The 25,109-nt window shown below is 42.0% G+C and overlaps 1 protein-coding gene across 1 annotated transcript in view; it reads left to right on the top strand.

Moving 5' to 3' along the window:
- Positions 1 to 25,109, top strand: part of LSAMP (limbic system associated membrane protein) — a gene marked incomplete at its 5' end in the record, with an annotated part of 219,063 nt that overhangs the window by 175,887 nt on the left and 18,067 nt on the right. Inside the window, 3 exons of the mRNA XM_083500629.1 lie at positions 764 to 884; positions 1,829 to 1,977; positions 9,813 to 9,848. Coding sequence (XP_083356755.1) covers positions 764 to 884; positions 1,829 to 1,977; positions 9,813 to 9,848 — 306 coding nt within the window. The remainder of the gene's footprint in view (positions 1 to 763; positions 885 to 1,828; positions 1,978 to 9,812; positions 9,849 to 25,109) is intronic.

Here is a 25,109-nt window from a genome sequence, read left to right as displayed (position 1 = left end):
CTTCAGATGTTTTAGATTACTACAACTCCCATCAGTCACAGTCAGCATACAGTATACTGATTGGAGTTGCTGGGAATTGTAGAGGGGGGGGGGAACTATGGAGGGCACCAGGTTGGCAAAGATAGACCTACACCTATGGCTGGACACTTTGATACTAAAGTAGAAGCACATGAAGCAGTCATTGTAGGTAATGTGTGGCATGCTCCACCAAGGACACAGATGTCAGGATAGCAAGAGGGGCCTCAGAGATGGGCAGGAGTAAACCACACTTGTGATTCCTCGGCTGCTTCAACCAGCAGTTCCAATAATGACCCCCAATCAGCTCAGCTTGTCTGCAACATTCACCCATCTTAATATTCTCCCTTTAATTTCCATTGCTGCTTTTATCCCCTTGTAACAGGTGAGTGACTCGTAATTGCTTGTTTCCTTCACTTTTGTCATTTTTTGGCAACCTTAATGTCACCTTCCATTCAATGGGTCTTTCTGCTTCATGCAAAAGTGTAGATAAGCTTGGGTATAGAATCATAGAATCATAGAGTTGGAAGAGACCACAAGGGCCATCGAGTCCAACCCCCTGCCAAGCAGGAAACACCATCAGAGCACTCCTGATATATGGTTGTCAAGCCTCTGCTTAAAGACCTCCAAAGAAGGATACTCCACCACACTCCTTGGCACCACACTCCTTGGCACTCCTTGGGTATCTACTGCTTTGAACGGCTTTGTTCCTCCCATCATGGCTCCAAAAAGTCTTTCTCTCCTGCAGACCCTCCGACTATCACGGAATCCAAGAGCAATGAATCTGCTACCGGACGACCAGTTTCGCTTAAGTGTGCAGCCTCTGCTGTTCCTACACCTGATTTTGAGTGGTACAGAGATGACACTAGGTAATTATACCGCTTATATATATTTTCATATGTTATCTTTGATGTCTAGTAAAAGGAAGAAAGAAACCTAAGGCCCCTTGTTCTATCTACAATCAGTGTTTTACAACCTACATTTTAAAATGGATTTTGCTTAAGGAGATAGTGCAGTTAATTCACCGAACACAACAAAACACAGTGTTGTGGGAGGGAAATGGGGGAGAAAATGGGTGTTTAAGGGCCCTCCCATGACCCTACCCTTTCTGCACGGGATATACCACTCACAACCAAATTTATCAAGGATACGCAACATCGCATTTGAAGACACATGATGGAAGGCAATGTGTAGGTTTACTCAAAGTATACTACAAAGTCTCCTACAACTCTGTCCAAAGTCAGTGGTGATTCAAATAGAAATCCAACTTGCAGTCATCCCATTCTTACTGCTGCGAAGTACACAATCCATACAAGAGCCACACTGTCTGAGTTGATCAACTCTGTGGTGAAGCTGCTTGCCATTTTTATTTCTTGCTTCCCTTGTCTTCTTCCACTTTTAGCTTTTTCAAAGTTTTTTCTGGTCTTCATGCAAGTATTAATTATGATTTGTGAAGAGCTTAAAATACAAACAAGCCAAGCACAAGGCACATAAAATGCAAGTCCTGCTGAAGGGCTTGGAGTCTAATTTAGATAACAAAGTGGCAGAAACAAGAGTAATATTTATTATTTATAAACTACTTAAAAATCTATAACTCCATCCCTCTCCCTTTTCTTTCTAATTCTTTATTCTTATGTCCCCACCCTTATCTCTTGTTCATCTTTGGTCCCAGTTTCCCTCTCTCTCTGTTTATTTACATGTCTGCCTTATAGTCTCTATATAGTTTCATTCTTTTCTCTTAGCATATGAGGAGCATATGAGGAATGACTTCATGCCATTACTGTGTTTACCAATTACTTTTCTTGGTTCTCAGGATAAATAATGCCAATGGTCTGGAGATCAGGAGCACAGGGAGCCAATCTTTCCTAACAGTGGCCAACGTCACTGAAGAACATTATGGCAACTACACCTGTGTGGCTACCAACAAACTGGGAATCACAAATGCTAGCCTATTTCTCTACAGTAAGTATGGAAGAGGGAAGAAAAAGTCCAAGTGGGTTTTTTAAAAAATGCATATTTTGCAGTAAGAAAATGATTCCCAAATAAAGTTTCCTGTACTGTCCTTCTTCCACCCATTTACCCCATGAAAAATCTCTCCAGAGGGCCAGGAGCCCCTCTTGAACAACTTAGGATATGGCGTGGGGAGCTACTAAAGAATCACTCCAAACATGGCAGGCCACTGCCAAACCTGAGGTGATATACTTGGCAGCCTCTCATGCCGTGGTCTACATTGTGTGGGTGTGTGGGCTGATCTTCTGTAGGCCCCTTTCCCAGGGGCACTGGTGGCTGAACTGGAGAGGAGGCATGGAGACTTTTCCTCTGTGAATTTTCTTACCATTACAGTAAAAGACATGGCCACATTCATACTTGAAATCCAATGTACATGGCTGTAAGAAAAGGCAACCTGCTCTGTCCTTGTTCATCATAGAACATGGGAAAAACCACCATCATAATCTATTTAAAGAGAAAACTGGTACCAGACCAACGTGTGGCCGAAACAATGAAAAGGCCTTTTGAACACTTGGTAAGACGATGGAGGTTAGCAACTGGGAGAAAGAAAGGGGAGGCTGGAAAAAGTGCAGAAATGAGAAACTGAAAGGGGAATAAGGTCACAAAGCAGAAACAGAACTGGAAAAAAATGACTTGAAAGGATGTAACTGTTTTCAGAGACTATGAGAACAGATGATACTAAATCTCAGGGCCGACCCCCATATGTGGCAAGGTGAGGTGACTGCCCTAGGTGGCAGGCTTAACAGGGTCAGCAGATCTTGATGTAGATCTTTATTCCCCCCTTGTTCCTAGTGTAGATCACTCGCCCCTTCTTCCTTGGCAGGGAGGGGAGGCTACATTTTGTGGTTCACCTCAGGTGCCAAAATGTCTTTGGCCAGTCCTGCTGAATATAAGGGAAAGGTGAGGAAGTCTGTGCTAACTAACTATAGCTGAATGTGTTTTTGTACACAAAATTACTAACTGTAGGTCATTCCTAATGTTGAACAGTAGCCCTGCATTTCAACTTTCTATTAGCCCAACATGCAAACCATAAAAATGGCATTTCAGTTGTGTTATAGATAGTCTTAAATCCAATCCATATTTCATGTCTAGAAAAGGCTGTGAGACTATAAGAGATCATTCTGAAAGCAAATTCTGGTTTTAGGTGCAGAATCGTATCTTCCAATTTATTTTTTAAAAAATAGAATAATTAGGCTAAGAAATCAGCTGAATTATTCACTCCCCCCCCCACACCGTTTGCTGGATTCTATTTTATGAACATTTTTCTTCTCTTAATTCTTTATTAATTTGACTAAAAGAAAAAGGAATCAGCATGATTTCCTAACTAAACATGACCTTGCTTTGCAGTTGTTTCCAGGAAATCTAATCAAACCTTCAGATCAGACCTGACATATCCAAGGTTTACTTCTCTGTAATAAATTTCTAAAGTTCAGTCCATAATCTCCCCTGGACATTATATATGGAGTTGGGGGCTATTATTTCTTTTTCTATCAGCAGTTTCTTTATAAGGTCTTCACTGATTTGAAATATCCCTGAGGGCAAACTCAGTTAACACAAAAAATTTGACCTGCTATAGCTCTGACCTACTCACCTGTGATGATATAAGATATTACGGAAAATGAAAAATATAAATGGCTAGGAGATGGATGAATGTTGTTGATACTTTTATTACAGATGGACAAACTGGGGTATGATGCATGATAGGGCCAAGCCCAGGGTTTTATAGGAAGCCAGTAGTATATACCCAAAGAATAAATAAAAGGAAATCCATGGTAATCTAATTTTTTTAATTATTATTTTCTCAGTTTTATCTAGGATTAAAAAAACAACAACCAACCTGGAGTATAATTCCCATCACCCACAACCAGCATAGTTAGTGGTCAGGGATTATGAGAATTGTAGTCCAAAATGCCTGAAGTACCCCAGGTTGGGAAAGGCTAATAGAGAGAGACTTTTAGAAGATCCTTCTAGATCAGTTAGCACAATGGCACTTTCCTCCATCTGGACAACCCCTATTCCGCTCAGGAAGGTTGGGAGAATCCCCAGAATGGGGTGTAAGGTTAGGAGAGGGGAGATTGTTCCTTCTGGCAAGGAGAAACGCTTACACTGAGGTCCAGTGCCAAAGGCCTTCCGGCAGTTCCCTTACTGCAAGAAGCGAAGTTACAGGGAACCAGGCAGAGGGCCTTCTGGGTAGTGGTACCTGCCCTGTGGAACACCCTCTCACCAGATGTCAAAGGAAAAAACAACTACCAGACTTTTAGAAGACATCTGAAGGCAGCCCTCTTTAGGGAAGCTTTTAATATCTAAGGACTACTGTATTTTAATATTTTGTTGGAAGCCGCCCAGAATGGCTGGGGAAACCCAGTGAGATGGGCAGGGTATAAATAATAAATTATTATAATATTACTACTATTTTACATTTTAAAAAATACTGCCCAGAATGCAGTTAGTAAGGCATACCACAACACCTCTTTGCTTATTTCCTATTCAGCATCTGCCCTCACCACTCTGCTGATTAAGCGGTAAATTTGGTGGGATAGTAAAAAGTGATTTGGGGGTGATGTGGGAAGCTCTTGAAAAGAAATGGCAATGAAAAATTATTGGCGTGGGCATGAATGTAGTAGACCAGTGGACTACTGCACTAGTTGTGGTGCCTAGTTGTGGTGTGAGCAGCTTAGATGTTATGCTAATGCAAAGAGAGCAGGAAGCTCAGTTGTATCAGTGTGTTGCTTTTCTTCACAAGCTCAAGTTGCAGGTACAGCCATGGTTTCTTTAACAAACCCTAAGTTAATCATGAGTTGTCCCACAATCAAACAAGCCCAGGCTTGATTCTCTCAAAGTTTGGGTGTTTTCCAGCTGCTCTTGCCTCATACCTTTGTAGTTTGGTTGTCTGAGGTAGGGTGTTCAAACAAACCACAGTTAAAGAAAGGTGCTGGGTTCACACAGAACACCAAGCCATAGTCAAAGCAAACCAACAACAAACCATGGCTTCAGATCACGATGTCATAAGACATAGTGCAGTATTATGTGCAAACCACGCCATTAAATATCTACTGAGAGCAACAGGAAGCAGAGGGTACTTGCAATTCCTACTCTCTTTATATCTGTATAACATCCAAAGCCACTCTGCATGCAATTAAATGTGTATATACTGTACATCTTTGGTTTTTTTAAAAAAATAAAGTAGCTTTTCTCCTGTGACTAAAGATGAACACTTCTCTCTAGCTTTTAGATAAGTGGGGGGGGGGGGGGGGAAGAAGGACCTGGAACAAATTTCCTATGTAGTCCACGAAGATGAGAAAAACTTAGTATTTCTGTGTTAAAGAAGTGTATAATTGGAGGCCTGGTCGTTTATAATTGGCTATCATTAAGCTTCAGAAAGAAGCAAAAGGAAGCACAAGCCATTTTGAAATACCCCTCCAAGCCTGCTTGGCCTCACATCCAAGAACAAACTAGAGCAAGTGATACAGCCCTCCCCTTTTGGGTGGTTTTCTTTTTCGGAATCAAAGGGATTGAAGCATCAGTAAGAGACTTTTCATGCTTTTTAATAGAGAACAAATTTGTTCAAAGATATCCTCTCCTTTGAGAGGCAGATGGAATGTCAGTGCCAGAAGGTTCTGTAGTGGTTGAAAAATGACAGGAGCCGAGATTGAAACTGCGGAATAGGGGCAAAGTGAAATGTTTGTGGCTTTGCCCCATAGCAAAAGGGTGCACAGGGCTTATTGGGTCCTGCAAATTATTTGAAAAATACAGCCTAGGAAGGGACAAAAATAAGTGATGGATGATCCCAGGCAGAGCGTGAAGAAGGCAGAGGTGGGCTTCAATACGCAGCACCACCTAAAGCAAAATGCACTTTGGGAAGTAAGGGACTGGACCCAAAGGAGGTGGGAATATCTGTCATCAGTGGAGATTTATACCTGTCATTCCTATGGCCATTTAGAAATGGGAGGATTTGTCCAACGAAATGAAGCAGAGCTAGGCAGGAGAGGAACAAGATTGAAACACACAGCAACAGGAGTAATAACAAACTGTCGGAGGACAATGCCCTGAAATTGATCAGAAAGGCCCAAGTGCTATCATCACTGCAGAATATAGTGATCAACACATCAGAAGTATCTCCTCTAAATACCAGGTGAAAGAAAGCATTTGCTTTAGACAGCTTCCTGTCTCTTTGAGAGACATTGGCTGTCAATATGTGCAGCAATGTATATAATTCAATCAATTGTTTGACAGCTCGTAGGTTCATTTATCAAATTTTAGTGGCATCAATGGACTGAGAACTGGAAAGCATTGAAGAAAAACAGAGTATTTTTTTTATTAAATCCCCAAACAATGCTGCAATCCTATACACACTGGCATGGGAGTAAGCCCTACTGAATTCAGTAGAACTTAGCTCTGAGTAGTCATGTATAGAACTGCACCATAAGCCACAATCATGCAGAAACTTTGGTGGTGGAAGAAAACCTGGGCAAGCATGCATTTCACAAGCCTTACTCTGAATCACAAAAAGAGGTGGGGGAGAAATGGGGGAGAATAGAACCAAGGCTCAGGAAACAAGTCCCCCAAATTTTCTGAGGACAGATTGGAATGTGTAGGTTTTGTGTGTCCAGTATATCGAAACCTCTTTTCTTATTTTGAATTAAGTTAATTATTGATAAATAAATTCTGAGATGTCACAGCAGGACTGTGCAGATGTTAAATGTCCCATATACAAATGCAGCCTATGTGCCTCAAACAGAGGGAGGCAGCAAGGCAAGTGGGTGTAATCCTGCCTCCCCATCCACACAACCAACACACTTGCACTCAGTCACCTAATATCAATATAGCTTAGCAGTATTTGCTGCAAACGCTGTGGGAAATTCAGGTCATATTTTACCAAGCAGCTTTCCTTTGACGAGAGCCCTGGAGATTTATGATAGCTGCGTAATATAATCCTGGTGCAAATGTACAGGCTGAGCAGGCGGTATGAGGTCTCGGGAGCAAGCACACGCTCCGTTGCATCGCCATTTTAGAACCACATGATAACACAGCCTTTCCTGTACATGCACACACTGACCACAGAAAGCATTGTTTACAACCCGCTAGCTTCATATGAACATCGGATAGGTACATAAGCCATCTTGAAGGAGTTGCGCTACAAAACGTGGCCTATAAATACTTTAAAATGATAATTGATTGGCAGCATAAAAACTGGAGCACATATAATAATTGATTGGCGGCAGAAAAACTAGAGCACAGTTTTCAGTCGCACGGGTGGAAAGGCACTCGACAAAGTATCTGCCATCACATGGTAGCTATCTGTGCACAGCAAGTTTTCAGAGGGGTGTAAGTCATCCAGTGAACCAGGTTGTTTTCTCAAAACTTCTACAAAATGTGGCATGGATAATTTTTTCCCCTGCTCCTTTTGCTGCATAAGTTTCACTGGCCCACAGACGCAGAGGCCACATGGGGCAATTTCATGCAGCCTTTTCTTTGTGGTTGTAACATGTGGACCAGCTCTCAGTTGTGATTTAATGAACGGACTGTGCAGCAGACCAGTGGCTAGCGTGCTTTTCATTTTATGCTTGCCTTAAGCATTTTACTCAAGAGCTATAGTATCACAGAGAGTAACAAGGCGAGGTGGAATTATTAGGGCAGGAATGGGGTGGAGTAAGAAGGGTGTTGCACAGCAGGCCGGGGAAAGGCACTGCCGTTTTGTACAAAGCAATGTAATAATGAGGCCAGAACGCTTCAGAATAACCACTTGTGAAGAAGTGTCTTGCCAACTGTGCGAGGGAAAGGTAATGGGCTTATGTTATTTAAGCGCACTAAATAACAAGGAAATCCTGTCACTGAAGCTGACTGTTTTCCCCGAACAATAGGCCCCCATTGCTACATAAACACTAAGTTCCAGCCTGGCTGTGTATTTTTCCAAGCCAAAAGACAATATCTTCCAGCACCTGCTGTGACATCAAACACTCCCATTAAGGCAGTTAGTGCAGGGAGATCTGTCATTAGTCACAGGGATGTGCTTGACCTGCTGTAGCCTGATTGGCTTATAGAGCTTCCACAACAAGTCGGGTTGTAATAGCACGGTGTGCTCTGCCTAAGGAGCATTGCGCCGTTGGTGCCTGAAAAGGTTTATAAGCAAATAATGACTGGCTGACTTCTTGAGAGATCCGCCAGGAAATGCTTTAACCTGTGATGAGCTTCATGAAGCTCCCATAAGCTCAGAGGGCACATCCAGCATATATTGTCATTCCTAGCTATGCTTCTGCCTAGAGCTTGCAGTTTTTGTACAGCCACCTGGTTATGAATGCACTCCCCACAGAGGTGTGCCTGCCATCTTCTCTGTGCAGTTTTTGGTGAATGCTTTTAACCTTGGCCTTTGACAACTGTGATGTGAGTTTTCAGGACCCAGCCTATTCCTGTGACCGTGATTTGTTTTAGCTAATTTAATTTAATTTAATTTTAAATTGTTGTAACCTGGCCTGGGACCTGCTGGTGAAGGGCAAGTAAATACTGTTAATTAATAACGAAAACAATACAAGGGCAGAATGTTAGCTCCTTCTGTTCAAATAGACATGCCTCAATACCATCAAAGCTTAGTCCTAGATCCTTTTAAATTTGGGTGTGGCTCATATTGGAGTTTGCTGCTGAGATCTAACCCCCACAACCTCTTCCCTTTGCCCGAACATATTTGGCAGTGGTGCGACAGCAGTGACAGGCACCAGTCAAACAGCTACATAGCCTTTATGGAGGTTTCTGTGCCAGGCATCCCTCCCTGGCACCAAGAATGCTGGTGGGGACTGGATTCTGTTGTACTACCGATGGCATCACTGGGAATTTGAGATGCTTCATAGGAAAGGATTAATAAATGGAATGAAATAAATAAATTTAGTACATAAATAATTCAAAGCCCTACATTGAGACAGATTACACATATCCTTCAGTCTTGTGGCCAGCCTCTGGTTAGTTCACCCTGGGTCTGCCACTGATTTCTGGACAATAATTTCTTTCTCTCCCTCTTCTTATCTCAGTTTCCCAGTCTGTAAAAGCCTGAATGAAGACGTAAACCAAGCTTCTCCAGATTGTACCCAAACATACTATGTTCCTGGGAGTCATTTGCCTAATAGACTCTTTGGTGGTGACATTTGTCATTTAATCAAGATCTTTCCTTTTAAGAGAGAGAGGGTGGTCCCTTAAGCCATTTATTTTGGAAACTGACTAAGAGATGCTGCAACATTGTCATTGAAATCCACAATTTTCACTGGTACTTTGGAGATTCTGCCATGAGACAAAAGGGTTTAAAGATAAATCAAGACATATAATGCAACTGAGTTTATACGAAGGAGATGCCATCATTGATTCTTGAACATGGCCTGTCTGTACAGAGTAGAAAGTATCTAGAATGTCTTTGCTGCTTGCAGTTCAGCATAGTTAACCAAACATATTAACAATACAAATTTAACAGCAAAGCAAAATAGGCAAAAGATTACTAGGTCAAAGAACTGTGTGCTGGGATCTTGTGGTGATATTTGGATAGTGAAATCATGGCACTCAAGTTCCCTCACAGAAGGCATCATAATTCCCTTTATATTCTGTATATTGCTTATTTAGTTTGTGTCTCCTTCAGATGGTTCCTCCCTGCCTCATCACACACTTAGGTGCTTTGGGAAGAGCAAATGTTCTTTTGAATCAAAGCAATTTCAGGTTGGGAAGCACTCCAGGTTTGTAACTGTTGTTTGCTGAATGTGGAAAGTGCATGTTGCTTATTGTTTTGTTTTGTTGTTTTTCTCACTCCTTAGAGAAAATATTACCCACACTCCCCAATCCTTTTCCAGGTCAGTATATGTTTTGTGTCACAGTAGCTCTTAAGCTGGGTCATTCTCCATCAATTCAATAAGTAGGATGAACCAGGGAAGAGGAAATAGTTTATTTGTTGTGTAAAAATAAGACATTGTGTCTACATTCTGGTTGCTCCTGCCCTTATATCTATGCGCCCCATTGCTGGCAAACTCAGCTGTTCAACTCTTAAGCCATTGGTCTTTTAAACTTAGGTCACCTGAATCTTTTAACAATTCAGCACATTAGAGATTTTTCCTTTGTTCTTCAGTCTTCAATTACTCTCTAACAGAAAACCCATATAGACCCATATAGTATAGCCCCTCACAGACAAGTATCACCTCAGAATGCATATGGGAGATGGTTGATCTGAAAGTTGAAAAAAGTCATTATCAAAACACCCAGTTACAAGCTCACTTCGCATGGAAAGCTAACCTGCCAGTGAGGAGGCTTCTAGACTAACCTTCTATACCCAACATTGTAAATATTTCTCATGAAGGAAGAGACTGAGTTGAGGTCTTTTTAAAAGGACTGACCCCAATGTGTATTCTGAGCTGGTATGAGCCAGTGAGAAGACTATGTCATCTTGAATACACCAGCTCAAAACTAAAGTGAAGAAGCCAACTTGGGATGATTACCCACCCCCCACCCCAAATAGTAACAATTTGTTTGAATGCTCTGGTGTGTGATGGACAGGTAGTCCACTACATCCCTTTACCATTACACAGAGTGAGGTGGTTGTCCAGGCAGCAATGCAGAGGAGTAATGGTCTCAGGGAGTGACAGCAAGGTGTTGGAGACTATGATTTCCTCTGCTCTCCCTAAGTTGGTCTGCTGCCTTCAGGCGCAGTAGAAGACACTGTCCCATTGGCAATGTTAAGGCACAGTTTGTCTGCCTGTTCACTTGAATTCTGCATGTGGAATATGCTCTCTTGCAATGAGGATGGTCTTTCTTGGGCCTGCCCTACATGCCGAATGAATAGCAGGAGATAGTGAAATGAAATCTCACCCCTTGTATGTGATATGTTGGCACATTCAATCACCAATCAAATAAAATATCAGCCTCCAATAATTTCAACTTCTCTGCTGTTCACTCAGCTTCTTGGTGATCCAGGTGCAAGGTAGGTCTTAGAAAAAGCACCTGCTGGCTCCCACAGAGCACTGGTGTGTGCTTTTATTATTGGAAGACACCCAATGACAATGGCATCCAATAGGCTTAATAGAAATGGAAGCACTTATTTCCACTCTCTGCACCATTGATATTTATTAATTTTTTGAATTTGTGTCCCACCCTTCATCCATAGATCTCAGGGCAGTTCGCAACATAATTTTTGAGAGTCACTGGTCTGCAAGGGCAACTTGATTCCAGAAAAACAACAACAAACCCTCACAGACGATACAGCAGGTGTGGGAGACCCTTTTGGTCTAGTGGGCAGGCCAACTTTGACATATGACTAGGACCACCCACCCGCTAATCATCTGGTAGCATAATGATGTTTCCCACATCTGCAGTGCAGCAGCAGCACTGATTATTAATCAAGAGGATGAGGGCATACAACCTGTTGGTATTGTCACTTGCTTGTTGTCATTTGTTCAAAGGGAATCCACACATTTTCATGGGGAAACTAAAATGGTTAGAACATTGTAGCCACTGGCTACGACTGGTGGGTAAACAGAGGCAAATCTACAAATACAATTAAAGGAAAACAGATACAAAAACAATGTACCATTAAATTAAATCCTGTATATTTATTTGCCATAAAGCTGAAGAAAAGCAATAAAGTAGGCCATTTGCAAACAAGCAGTCTAAAAATAAATCAAATAAATATGATTATCATATGAATCAGGAATGAAAATGTGCACAGATACAAGAATAACAGCTTTAAAGGGCTGCTTTGGGTTTGTGCTTAGCATCTCTAAATTAATTAAATTTAGGTTTTATTGAAAACAAAGAGTTGTATTTAAATTAATCGCCCACATTGTGTGTGCCTTAAAAACATGCACGCACAACACATATAAGGAATGCTTTACTCATAGTTATCATTTGGTTGTGTTTGTTTGCATCCAGATATATGTATGTATTCACTCAAAGTAGCTTCAAGTTTAAAAGCTAAATAAATACAATTACTAACAATAAAAAACTTACCTGAAATAATTACCTCACAGCAGGACAAGTTGAATATTAAAATTTCCTTGCTGAAAAAGCAATAGAACGTATCTGAGAAGCAGTTTAGATGCCACCACTGAGAAGGCCTTGCACCTTGTTAAATATCCATCTGATAATGAGACACAAAACTGAGCCCCCAAAGCTGACCTTAAAGCTTTGGCAATTAACCCAGGTTTATTTATTTTTTTAGGTTTGTGGTTTTATCAGGTAAATAATATATTGGTCTCACTTCATTCTTGCCTAAGGATAAAGCTACAGTCCTAATCACACTTACCAGGGAGTAAATCCTATACTTCAAGGGCACATTCTTACTTTAAAACATATTGAACACTGGGACTTAGAAGTAACATGCGTAGGATTCTCTGGACTGAGGCATTGCAGGTAATTGGACTAGATGACTATATTTGGGCCCCTTCCCGTTCTAAAATTCTACAGTTCTGAATGAAAATATCAGCAGAGAAATATATATTTGTACCCACATGATCAAAACTTTAACCTGTAAAGTTTTAATAGCACTTTGTCTTGCATGTATAATGTGTCAGTGTGATTTATTCCATGCTTGAATTAATGCTCAAGCATTCGATTTTGATTCACATAAGCTACATCCTAGTCTACCTTCAGTGCATCCTGGATTACTGAGCAAATCTATAATTTTAATATGTAGAACCTTATTTCTCTGCCAAATGTTCCCAGCAGTTTCTTTGCCATGGGCAATTAGCACAGGTATTGGTGCTTTACTAACTGTTCGCTCTGCCTTTACAATTCACCTCTTGATAGAGCCTCAGGAAAAATATTATCGAATCCCTAAACTGTGTAGACATGGCTTCTTTTCTCAGACATGAATGCGCTCCTCTAAGATTTTGATCATATCACCCTTGCTCTTAAAGCCTTAGGCTGTGGCGCTTGTTTTGTTGTGTTTAATATGAATTAGCATTTCCTGATCACATGGGCGTTACAAGGACACATTGGAATCATTTCTGATTTTGTAAACTTTATTAGTATGGGTCTTTGCTGTTAAAGGCAAACCATTCTCATTGTAAAGCAGCATTTTCATAAAATATCCTGTGCAATGATTTACTATTTTGTCACCATTAACCTATTAGCATTATGTAGTCACCACAGGCAACAGCAGCAAGATAGGTATAGAAAAGGCTGTCACTATTGCATTGCCTGGGATGCAAGCCACTGCGGATTACCTAACGAAAAATTGTTTACTGTCTAATAAAGCTATTTTGATCTTTTTAGATGCCAAAGCAAAGGTATTTTTAGAGTGCACATTCTTCTGCTAAAAGTGCTGTGGGTTTCAATGTGCTTCTATAGATAAGTTCCCCATGCCCACCATTTCAGTTCTAAACCAAAATCTTGGGCAAACATCGCCCCACACAAGGCAGAACGATAGTGGAGGCACCACAAGTCTCAAGTTCTACCAGGTTCACCAGCTTCCTAAACCAAGCTGTCCCTCATGTCTTGTATCCACTTCTAGCTTAAAGTTCAATCCCTTTCACCCTCCTTGTTCTCCAGCTGCCATTGCCCCTTGTGCTTTCTTAAGATACAATAGCAAAGTGGTGGTAATGCTGAATTTAATCAGCCAATCTTTTCACATACCTAAACCAGACACATGGTTACAGTAAGTGAGTCCAAGTAGACGAGGTTGGTGGTGGTGGGAGAATAACAGTTCCCTTTATGTAAAGCAGACGCTGATTGGAGAATGGCCCTGCACTGACTGTAGATTGTAGCTAGTTTCCTCTTAGATGTAGATATTCTAGCTTGTACTAACACTTTCATTTGGAGGATGGGTATAATGGTGGGCTATAGGCTATAGTGAGAAAGGGGTTTGGTTGGAGGGATCCAAGGCAAAAATAGGAGCTTCCTCAAAAAGGTATGACCAGTTTTCTGTTTGATGGATTTATATTTTTAACAAGGGTTTCTGTTGTCCAGGAGTCCCCCAGTAAATGGGATCACTCTGTCCTAGCAACAAACTCACTCTCTCTGGATGGCTTTCTGTGTGCAAGAAATGTGATAAGAACTTTCTTCCCTTGATCTAACCAAGTCAAATCAAGTGATGGGGATGTGTTCTGATGATCCATCTTTTAAAATGATCTCATAATGCTCAAAAGGCATACTTAGGACTAGCTTTGTATAAGGCTGTGCATATTAATCAGATTTGAATCTAACATGAGTGTAAGAGTAACATTCCATATATGGATAGATTTACAAAATTCAGAGAAGTGCAAATGTCACAGGAGAGCTGTGTTTTGGTTTGCACATTGCTTGGAGAAGTGAGAATGTGGGTGGTTCTGTGAACTAAATTATACCTCATCTCCACTTCTGTTTATGCTGGATAATTGAGGGGACCCACTCAGCATGAGCAGGAAAGTCCTAATCCTGCCAAGCTTCATGGTGTATTCTGATGATGCTGTTGGCATATGCAAGAGCCTACATACCTACAAGTCCAGGCTTCAAACCATTTTGGATCTTCAACAGATTCTTCTAAGCTCCAAAGCAGATATGAGGTGTTCCAGAGAGTCAATCTAACCTTGGTGATCCTCAGTTTTGGTGGCTTCCTACATTACAGTCATTTAGCTTATTTTTCATATGCAAACATATACTGGAGACCTAGTGAAGTGTTAGGGGGAGAGTGCTTATGATTGACTGAATAGACCAGGGTTCAAAATCCCACTTGGATATGAAGCTGATTGGGTAACAACATAGCTTGCTTTAAAGATAATAATGAGACAACCAGAACAGGGATCATGTAAAAAGTAAACTCACTGTTCAGAGTTCAGTCAAATGATGGAAGACAATGACTGATTTGGAATAAACTGAGGGTGGGGGAGAGGTTTCCAAAAGTCAAATATACTGAGTATCAGTGTTATAAGCAGGACAAAACAATTCCAAGAATGAGATAGCCAAACATTTGCTTAGAACTTTAAATGTAGAGAATCACACGTGCACATACAGCCCCATCTATGCCAACCTGAACTCCTTGAGAAAAGGGTATGGTAAAAATGTGTATAAATTTGGATTGCAACCAAAATTAAGAATGAATCATATACATTTGGGTCAACTGATGTATGCTGCGTTTAAATTCACTTAAGTTTTGTCTATATATTTCCACAAACGTTTTTGAAGAAAGAAGAGTATTTTTTTGTTTTTAGATGATTCCCTAATAATACATATCACCTGTCTGGAAGAAGAGAGAAACCTGCTTTAAGATTATGCTTGCCTTCTGTTTTTATAGGCACTTGTATTAAAAAAAAAACAATTTTTTTGAAAGAAAAAAGTCTGCTGCCCCATTAATAGTTGGTATCCTCTTAGGCTTTAATAAGCAGAGAGGCTGAAAGTGTATAAGTAAGGCAACTGCTTTTGTATTCTTCTCTGTCCGTTCCACTTGTCACTAAGTTCCCATTCAAATAACAGTCTCTGGTTCTGTAATGGTAAATGGGAATTTAAAAGGATGACAATGGGAGTGGAGTGGGGTGGCATGTCTCACTTTAACCTCAAATTATTCTCTCTTAAGGCAGCGGCAGCCAAACAGCAAACAGCTTCCCCTTTTACCATTTCCACACATCACAGGCCATCAAAGGATTTGCCTGACAAATTGGCTTCCCGTATGGTTATTTTCCCCAGTGAACAGTCTTTCCATTCACTAACCCATGTTGGTAAAGTCATTTTGGGAAGTGTTGGTTTTATCTTCTGGACTCAGGCACTGGGGCTGAGCCTGTTGGTGACACTGTTCCCATTCAGCATTGGCAATAATAAAAAAGCACATTACACATGACTGGGCTTGCATGATTTAATACCACTGCATATGCTAGCTTATGCTAACAACAAAAACAGCAAGTCCTTTCCAAAGAACCAGGTCTTGTATCAAAGCAGAGAATGGTTTCCAAATGGATGGGCTTCCAAGGGAAGAAAACGCAGGGAAAACATTCCAGTTACTATCCATCCCCATGTTGCCTGTGTTTGTAGAAATGTAAAATATATTCCCATAATCAGGAAAGTACAGCATGAAGATAGGGGCAGTCGTGGAGGGCAGAACTAAATGTTATATAATTGTTATTATTATTTTAAAAAACAAACTACATGGGGCTGCTCCAAAATGATAGCTTGGCATCAGTTTCCTCCTTTGTCCTCCATAATGTAAAGTCCATCCTACCTGTGTCCTCTTCTTATCATGCTGAGCATTTATCTACCCTTTGAGGTCATTAGTTCAAAATTCAGCTCTCAAAAGAAAAACTAAACAAAAGACGTCCGAGTCAATGGAATCTTCTTTGTGCACAAGTTATTAGCATGGCTATAGTACAGGGATGAGGAGCCTGTGGCTTCCAACTGTTGTTGGGTGCCAGCCCTGTTCATCAAAATAGCTGTGACTGATAAGAGTTGGAGGGCAACAACATCTGGAGGGCTACAAATTCCCCATCCTTGTTACAGTGGCAAATGAGATCATGTTCTAGGCAGGACATTGGTGGCAAATGTGATTTAAACTGCAGTTGTGGGGAGACACTTCAGTGGGAGATTACTTATTCTGAAGTTGTGCGGTGCCCTGCCTTGCACTCGAGGGAAGTTCAAGTAGTCTCAGCACTGCTTGAAAATATCCTCCCACTCGGGGAATTGCCACAGTACAAGTTGTTCTTGTAGAGTGGAGGGATTTCATCAGTCTTAAAAGTTCTGTCATGCTCTTTGAGCAAATGCAATGTGATCTTAGTGTGAGAGAGAAGCAATGGCAAGACAAATTTCTTCAGAAGAAAATTACAGAATGCCGCCCACAAACGGTCAAGTGACCAGAACACAGTGTGACAGGGTGATACAATAGCATTCACAAAAGTGAAAATGCAGAAGTGTTCTCTGTCAATCTCTCCGTGTGGGCCATTGGGTAGCTAATTAGCGAGAACACATCGTACCCTTTGAAAAGTGTAGTATGGTTTAATGGACCACTGATATCTTCAGCTGTTTACTACTATCAATATGTTGCTTATGCAGCAACACTGAGACCTACCGTCTAAGACTGTTCCTCCCTATGACTCCACAAAGTCGAATGCTTTTTGAGCCTGAAGTGTGAATGGAACTTTAGATCAGGGGTAGGCGCTGTGATGCATTCTGACATGGTTTGACTACAGCTCCCACCATCCCTGACCATTGGTCATGCTGGTGGGGCTAATGGGAGTTTGAGTGCAGTAACTTCTGGAGGAAACTACACTGGCTTCCCCTGCCAACAAGTAAGATCAAGGAGAAAATGAAGTATGCTTGTTTTTTATTTGCAAATTTAACAATGAGAAAAGGAAAAGGAAAGAATTGTGAAAATTAATAATATGAAAGCAAAAGAAGAATACTAATAATTACAACCAGCGCACATTAAAGATAGAATAAACATCAGTACATCCATCTTAAGTTAAACATACAGGTTGATATAAGCCCTCCAGATGTCCAAATAGGTATCCACATAACATTGATATCTATAAAGAAATATGTTGAAATGAAGCCAAGGCAGTTAGGTCCTCAGATCATTGCATGATAGACATTGGGTCTATTGAAGTATAAATCCCTTGATGATCATAAGGGCTTGCAAAATCCTCTTTTGTTCTTCCTGTCATTAATCCCTGTATGATGGGAATTTAATTTAAAAGTGCCTGAGCATCTGCAAATAGCAAGGATTTTGCCAATGCAAAATTCATACAGCAGCAACTTCATATCAAAAAGAATATATCACTGTACACTATATGCCTCAATGAGACATTTTCAGGACCACATCTCAAACTCTATCTGTAATGGGCAGTACCTTCCTATGTTGTGGAGTCCAGTGTGCCTGACAATATTTATTTTGCTGGATTGATCTCAATTTCAAATCCAAAGGAACATTCCATATAAAACATTCTAATTCCCTCTTCCACATATATCTAAGTTCCTGAACTACTCTCTTGCAAAGATCCATAAGCATTTATAAACAACAGTTATGGGTTCAACTTTCTGTAAGGAAAAACCTGATTTCTGCAGAAAAGCTGATTAACGTTTGCTCCAATTCAGCAGCGGAGAGTGGGTTTTCCCAGAGGAAAGCAACAGGACAAGCGGAAGTGTGGGCAAGCCCTTAGAATGAGAATAGGATGCAAATAGAGCATTATGAACTTGATGCTTCTAGCAGTGAAACTGGGGATATTTTTCCCTGTACAGCAGAGAAGCAGGAGGAAAAATCCCTAAGTGTAGCCTACTAAGTACCAGCTGCAAATCCCCAAAGCCTTGGAACTGAGTACAGAGCCTTGGAAGGAAGAAATTAATAACTTTCAAAGCATGACCTTGAAAATGGAATTAACAGTATTCCCCCCCCCCTTTTAAGCCTCCCTGATAATAAAGATTTCATCTTCAGAAACCCTGGCAAACAGAGTCAGCAGACTAGAAAAATGACTTCTAGCTGAGGTGCTGGCATGTGTAAAACCCCAAGCTCCCCAGGCCTCAAGGGGGGAGACGAAATATGTCCCTTCCTCTGTGTTCTTGCTCCAGCTTCATAACTTGTTTCTCTTTACCTACTTCTGCTTTGTTCCCAAGACACATCAAGGAATACAGTAGGCAGAAGCATTATTGCACACAATAGCCTTTATGAACCTGGTGTCTTCCAGATGTTGTGGACTACAACTCCTATCAGCATGTGCTGGCTGGCGCTGGTGGGAGTTGTAGTCCAAAACTACTGGAGCACAACAATGCAAGAGTCCACGTTCAGATCTCCCTGGTGTTTCCAGTCTTCATTGTAAGAACCTAAGAAGAGCCTGCCAGATAAGGCTCTCCTAGCCCAGCATCCTGCTCTCACAGTGGCCAACAAGATGCCCATGGGAAGCCTAAAAGCAGGATCTGAGCACAACTACAGCCTCTCCACTTGTAATTCCCACATCCATTCAGAGGCATATTTGCCAGGGCATTTTTTAAACATATAAAGTGTGGTGGGGATTCTCCCCCTCAGTCCTCATGAATTCCCCACCCCCACCCTGTGAACTCAAAATCCTCTCCCTCAGTTGTGCCCTTTTAATTCTGCATGGCCCTGGGTTATATTTGAGGAAAACAAAATTCAGATGTAGAAGTTGCTCATGTTTTCCTCTAGGGTTTTCCAAACTTGGGTCTCTAGCTGTTGTTGGACTACAACTCCCATCATCCCTAGCTAGCAGGACCAGAGCTCAGGGATGATGGGAATTGTAGTCCAAAAACAGCTAGAGACCCGAGTTTGGGAGACCCTGCTCTAGACTCTGTGATTTAGGATTTGCCATTGTATTTTAAGCAAAACCTGGGCCTATGCAAGTCGTGTGGCTTAATTAGGCCTGTTAACTTTTCGGAGATTCGAGGCTAAGCTGGGCACTGGCTTTTAACTTTACTTCAAGGAGGGAGAGGTTACCACCCTCACTACTTCATGACCAAGGAGATGGTGAGTGGGGTGGTTCAGAGGCTTTGTGGGCACCAGGTGAAGACCTTAAGGATGTCACTGTGCCCACAGATGGTACGTTGGTGGCTGCAGGCTTAAGCAATACACAAACTTCCTGTTCGATTCTCATTGTTCTCATTGTTTCCAATTTTAGAAGATGTGTCATTTCTTAATAAGTTCTCATTACATATGAGACTTATAGATCAGATAAAGAGATTTGCTGCTCTTTAACTGCTGAACTATTAACAGATTAGTTCTTAAATGCTTGCCAGTTCCTTATTTGTGCCAATTCTCCACCTTGTGGCAAAAGAATAGATTCTTGCTAAAGTACAGAGACGAAATGCAGGTGTGCCACTAGATGGCAGGCAACACCCACTTTTGCAAAAGGAGTGAAAATCAGAGCGCTTGAAGCAATGTGTACTTTTTAGCAAAGCCCTGTGTATTATTATTTTTTAAAGACAGAATCAACCTCTCTGAATATCATGTAAATGCACCCTTACCCTGCCACATGTAAGTAAATATAAATCAGATTTATACACCTAATTACTAACACTTCTCATGGATTCCAGCCCCTATTTCTTTTTAAAACAGAACCTTTCCTACTGCATGCGAAGTGTGATATTGTGTTTAGAGCCCAGTATTACCACCTACAGATTTGCTAATCAACACTCCATTGCCCCAGGAGATTCATAACTTCTTCCTGGTAGCACTGAGCTCAATTCTCACTTCGGGATCCTTTTTCTTGCCTTTGCCAGACTTCCAGTGTCAAGAAACATTTTTTTAAAAGTAAATTTGCCACTACACCAGACCGAAACTCTTTTGTAACAACATACAAAACATGCAAGCATTTCGTACCGCAAATGGTGAAAAGGCTGTCTTTGGAATAGAATATACCCATTTCTGCAGGCAAATGAAAATTGAGAATGTGTGATTTGTATTAGGGGCATGCAATAATGATTTAAACCGTCATTCATTGCACTGTTTGCTCATTAAAATTGATTCCATTTTGTTATCCATTCAGTTGAATTTCACTGTAACCACTGGCAGCGCGGGAGAGGGGAGACTGAATCTCCCTCCCCAACTCGCAACTGCCATTGCTGCACAAAGAGAGAGAAAGCCTACATTTTTAATTGCAGGCTTCATTCTCACTCTTCTCAGGGCAACACAAAGTAGAAAAATAAGCTTCTTTCCTCCCCTTCATTCTCCCCACCCGAAGAGAGAGAAGGAAGACTGCCCCCCCCCCGTGTTTACCTCCTGCCTGCCTGTGGTAGCAGTAATACAAACACAAGAAAGTTTGCAAAGCTCATTCCATGCCGATCCTTTCCACCTTGATGTCCCACCTGTCTCCCTTGACCCACCTCATTCCGTCCCACCCACCCTGGGTCTCACTCACTTACAGGCTCAGCCAAGCTACACCCTTCCCCTTCCACTTTAGCCAAACCGTAGCCCAGACAAGCCACAGAAGAATAGACAGGACAGACTGGGGCAGCTCCCCAGGAACTGTTCTGTTCTGCTGCTACTTCTCTTCTCCCTGACCTCCTATATCACTGAGGCAGAAATCAGTGTGAGGTATGTACTGACAGCCATAATGGTTGTTAGAGAGCTACCCCCAATTTATCCTACCTGTTCCTCTGTTGCTTGGCTGAGCTGCCCTCCCACTTCCTTACTTGCCTACCTGGGCCACCCACCTGCTATTCTGTTGTCATGCTACAGTTTGCTCAACCACCTGTTGGCAGCCATGCAAACTGCAGCGTGATGACATCCTTCCAATTCTATTATGTAGCAAGATAAGTTTTGCATTTGCTTTGGATGAATCCTGAATTCCAAATTGGACTCTTCAGAGAGGGATATGACTTATCTAAAGACAGTGTCCTTCAAGGGTGCCCAAAGCAAATCAGTCTCTCCCTGAAGCTTCAGGAACAATTTGAAGGAGCACAAAGGCACAGACACTGTGTCTCTGAAAATGGATCCATTTCCCCAAAAGTAAAATGCCAGCAATGTAAGTGAGGGGAGTATAGGTGTTTCTTTGTTTTTAACCTAAATGGAATAACTTTAATATGTCTCTCCTTCTTTCCAATTGTAATGCTTTTTGAAATGATTGTAGAAGGAGTACTGATATCTTCTTACTGAACTTTGTAACTGTGTGTCTGTGGCAACAGAGAAAGTTGCAGTGATTAGGGCATCCAAGAATGGCTTGAGAGGCAGCACTAACTGGGAGGTGCCTGGTGTCCTACTGCTGCCTGCTCTGTGGGTGGCTGCTGGCACCAGCTCCCCAACCAGGTATGTGAAGTTCCACTGAATTCCCAGAATGTAAGTCAAACTCACCCAGCACTTACATACTGGTCATCTGTTAGAGTGAATGGCAGAGCACCACTTTCCTGCTAAAGCAGGGGTTGGGAACTGGAACTGGTCAGCAGGCTAGATCCTGACCTTTCCCAACCACCACAGACCACTCTGACCAGTGGGATCAGTCACCATGGTAAATAATATTTTTTTGCCTTCATGGTTTGCAAGCAAAGGAAATGGAGTTTGCTGCCATCACGAATCAACTGAAAACAAACCATATGGGGAAAGGAAGTATTTCTACCTAAGACTTCCAACCAGCTGGTAAGGTGCTTAGAGCAATTCCTACTTTGGATAGAGATTGACTGAACTACAGTGTTCCTGATTGGGAACTCTGCAGTGCAGCTGATTCCAGCCTTACTAGCCCAGAAACAATACACCTTAAGGCTCTCAGTTGTTCCTTGGCAGTCACATCTTGAGCTGTACCACACCTAATGTAACATATATGTGCAATGGGATGTTTTCCCCTGCTGCTCCTCCTGCTGCACACCTTCTGAATCTGTTAGAAGGGTTCCCACAGCCCCCTGGAGAGATTTGGGGAGGCTACAGAAAATGTACAGAGGGGAAAGAGTGGGGGACGCCCTGTTATGCAGGTAGAAATTCTTACACTGATGGGACTGATTTTCACCCAAATGGCAGCAAACAAGCAAATAATGAACAAACAAAACGCCTAAAAATGCCCACACTCCCTAACCTCTACACATATCCATCTGAATTTTTCCCGGTTACGTACCTAGAGACATGGCTACAACATGTGCCAATTTATACAAATCCCACCCACCCCGAATCCCAAGGGGTAAGTGAATCTTTGTCTCCCAAACTTTAAAAACTCACATTGCACAAAAAATATATCTGCACCCATCTGTCTGTATATTGGTAGGCTTCATTCTCTCAGGAGCAGCAGCTATGTCTGCAAATTCAGTCCGATTTCAAAAACCAAAGTAGTATATGCAATGATACTTTTTAAAAACAAAACTCAAAATGTAAAGGCTAATTGCGTGTGTGCATGCAAATGTGTGTGTGTGTACACACAAGCCCAGCACCTATTTGTCTGAAATTGCCTGGCATCATCCATAGGGACACCTATGCCTACAATTTTCATCGAATCATCATGTGCCTGTTTCTTGCTCTCCCCATTATTGCAATGGGACTACGCAAAGCGTTGTATTTTCTAAAGAGATGTTTTGATTTGAATCCAATACATAGTGAGTTTCCTCCAAAGCAGTCCAAGCTGAATCATCTCACTTTCTGAAGTGCCAAAGTGGGATCAGAATTGAATCTTGTCTTGTATATGCCCCTAGTGATTTACTAATTCCACAACCTCTCTACACAGCCTATTCCACCTACTTTTTATTAACCTGCAAGTTCCTTACTGAATGCTAAGATCTATATCTCTTTACCTTACAACAGAGTATTCTTGAAACCAAGAATGCTAAGCTATTTGAAGCCCTTTCTTCATTTCCTTTCCTTTCCATTCACATTCCATCAAGTCAAATAAAATTCTCAGTGGTAAAAAATTAAAAACAACAATTCAAACAATGCTTGAAATGTGAATTGTTAGGTTTGGAAAACATTAGGATTGGGCAGGTTTGTAAGGAAAGAGCAGGGAAATTCGGCGTGCTGTGTCTTTGGGTTTGAAATGAGTTAGCAAGAATTAAAGTGATCATTTGGCTGTGAGCATTTGGAGATGTCAAGGTTTGTAAAGGATCAGAGGACAGGGAATTAGTTTGCCCAAAACTTGCTCACATCACAATTCTAGAAATGGCAAATGCTGCCCAGTAGCAACAGATACAGTAGTTTCTTTAAAATGCAACATTTTCCAGTCTTGCTCAAAGGGCTTTTCTCACTGTATTTATTAGCCTTGCTGCAGTGAGAGACAGCATGCAGCAGGTGGCACCAAAGCCTACAAGATAAGCTGTCAGCACTTCCCCTCTCTTCTCCTCTCACTCACTTTCTCCCTCCCCCGTTTTGATAAAGAGTTCTAATGGTCTAAAGAAGAAAACACCATTCAACATTTTGCTGATAAAAGCGTGCATGCCCACACATGGGCATAGCCAGGAGTTTTGCTGGACGGGCAGGCTCTTGTTAGGAGGGGAGAGGCTTTTGTTACAGGGGCAGAGCCTCAGATTTGTATTATGTTTTGTAGATTTTGATTGATTGGAGGGGGCAGCTGCCCCCTGTCCCCCCCCCTTTGCTATGCCCATGTGCCCACACATTCACACTCTGCAGCATTAGTGGACCACGTAAGAATCTCCTACCATGCTGAATCCATTACCTGCCTTTTTCTCTGTCTCAGTACAAGGCACAGATCACCACACACCATCCTAGTTTTCCCAAGAGATCCCTGGAATACATTGTTTAATCACAGTTAGCATCAGTGACCACTCACTTCAAAATTATAATGAATCCAAAATCTTGGACGCTTGATAAAAAGCCGTATCTGGTCCATGGATCTTCATAACTGCTGCATGCAGTGCCATAGCGAAATGGCAGAGCAGCTGCTTTGCATGCAGATGGTCCTAGGTACAAACAGACAGGTCCCAAACAGACTGCCTTGTGTGAAATTCTGGAGAGCTATTGCCAGCTAGTGTAGAAAATACCCAGCTAGATAGACTCATAGGGTCTGTCTTTTCCTAATCCCCAACCCTTTCCACCTTCGTCCAAGCGCTGTCTCCACAATCTTCTACCTACCAATTCTTCCTCTGCCACCAATCTAAACCATCCATGTACTATATTTGCACTAGTCCAGAGGTCTCCAAACCACGGAGGTCTCCAAACCCACGGGCCGGATAAGGCCCGATGGACTCATTTATCCGGTCCGCAGCAATCCCTGCTGCCGCACGCTCTTACCAGCGCTGTGCAGCACGGCTGCCCACTTCTGGGTCGGAGGAGCACCGAAAATTGCTTGTGCGCTATTTCCAGTGCACATCCAGGTCCGAGGAGGCCCGTGCACATGCGCACAAGCTATTTCCGGTGCTCCTCCAACCTGGAAGTGTGCTGGAAATAGTGTGTGCGCACGCGTATGGGCATGCGCTTCCCCGCCCTCTGGCCCGTTGCACGATCGGTGCTGGAGCCACCGGCCTGAGGCGCAGTAAGTTTGCTGACACCTGACTAGTCTTTCATCATGTAGTCCCCACTTGAGGATTTGTAGTGCCACAAATATGAATTTGCATAAAGTCAGAGTGCAGCTCTCATGGGAGGTTTTGAGGTGCCTCATGCCAACCCAGAATTTCCATGAAGTCAGGGGCTGGAGCAAAAGAGAAGGCGGGTTGTGCAACAGCAGTGGCTGTGGCATAGCAGCAAGAAGAGGGGAACAATGAGAGGGGGAAAGTGGTGGTTCAAAACAACG

The sequence above is a fragment of the Podarcis liolepis genome (genome assembly GCF_965112155.1).
Source record: "Podarcis liolepis genome assembly, chromosome: 4".
NCBI classification, from domain to species: domain Eukaryota; kingdom Metazoa; phylum Chordata; class Lepidosauria; order Squamata; family Lacertidae; genus Podarcis; species Podarcis liolepis.
The sequence above is the reverse complement of the archived record's forward strand: the minus strand, read 5'-3'. Positions and strand labels throughout refer to the sequence as shown.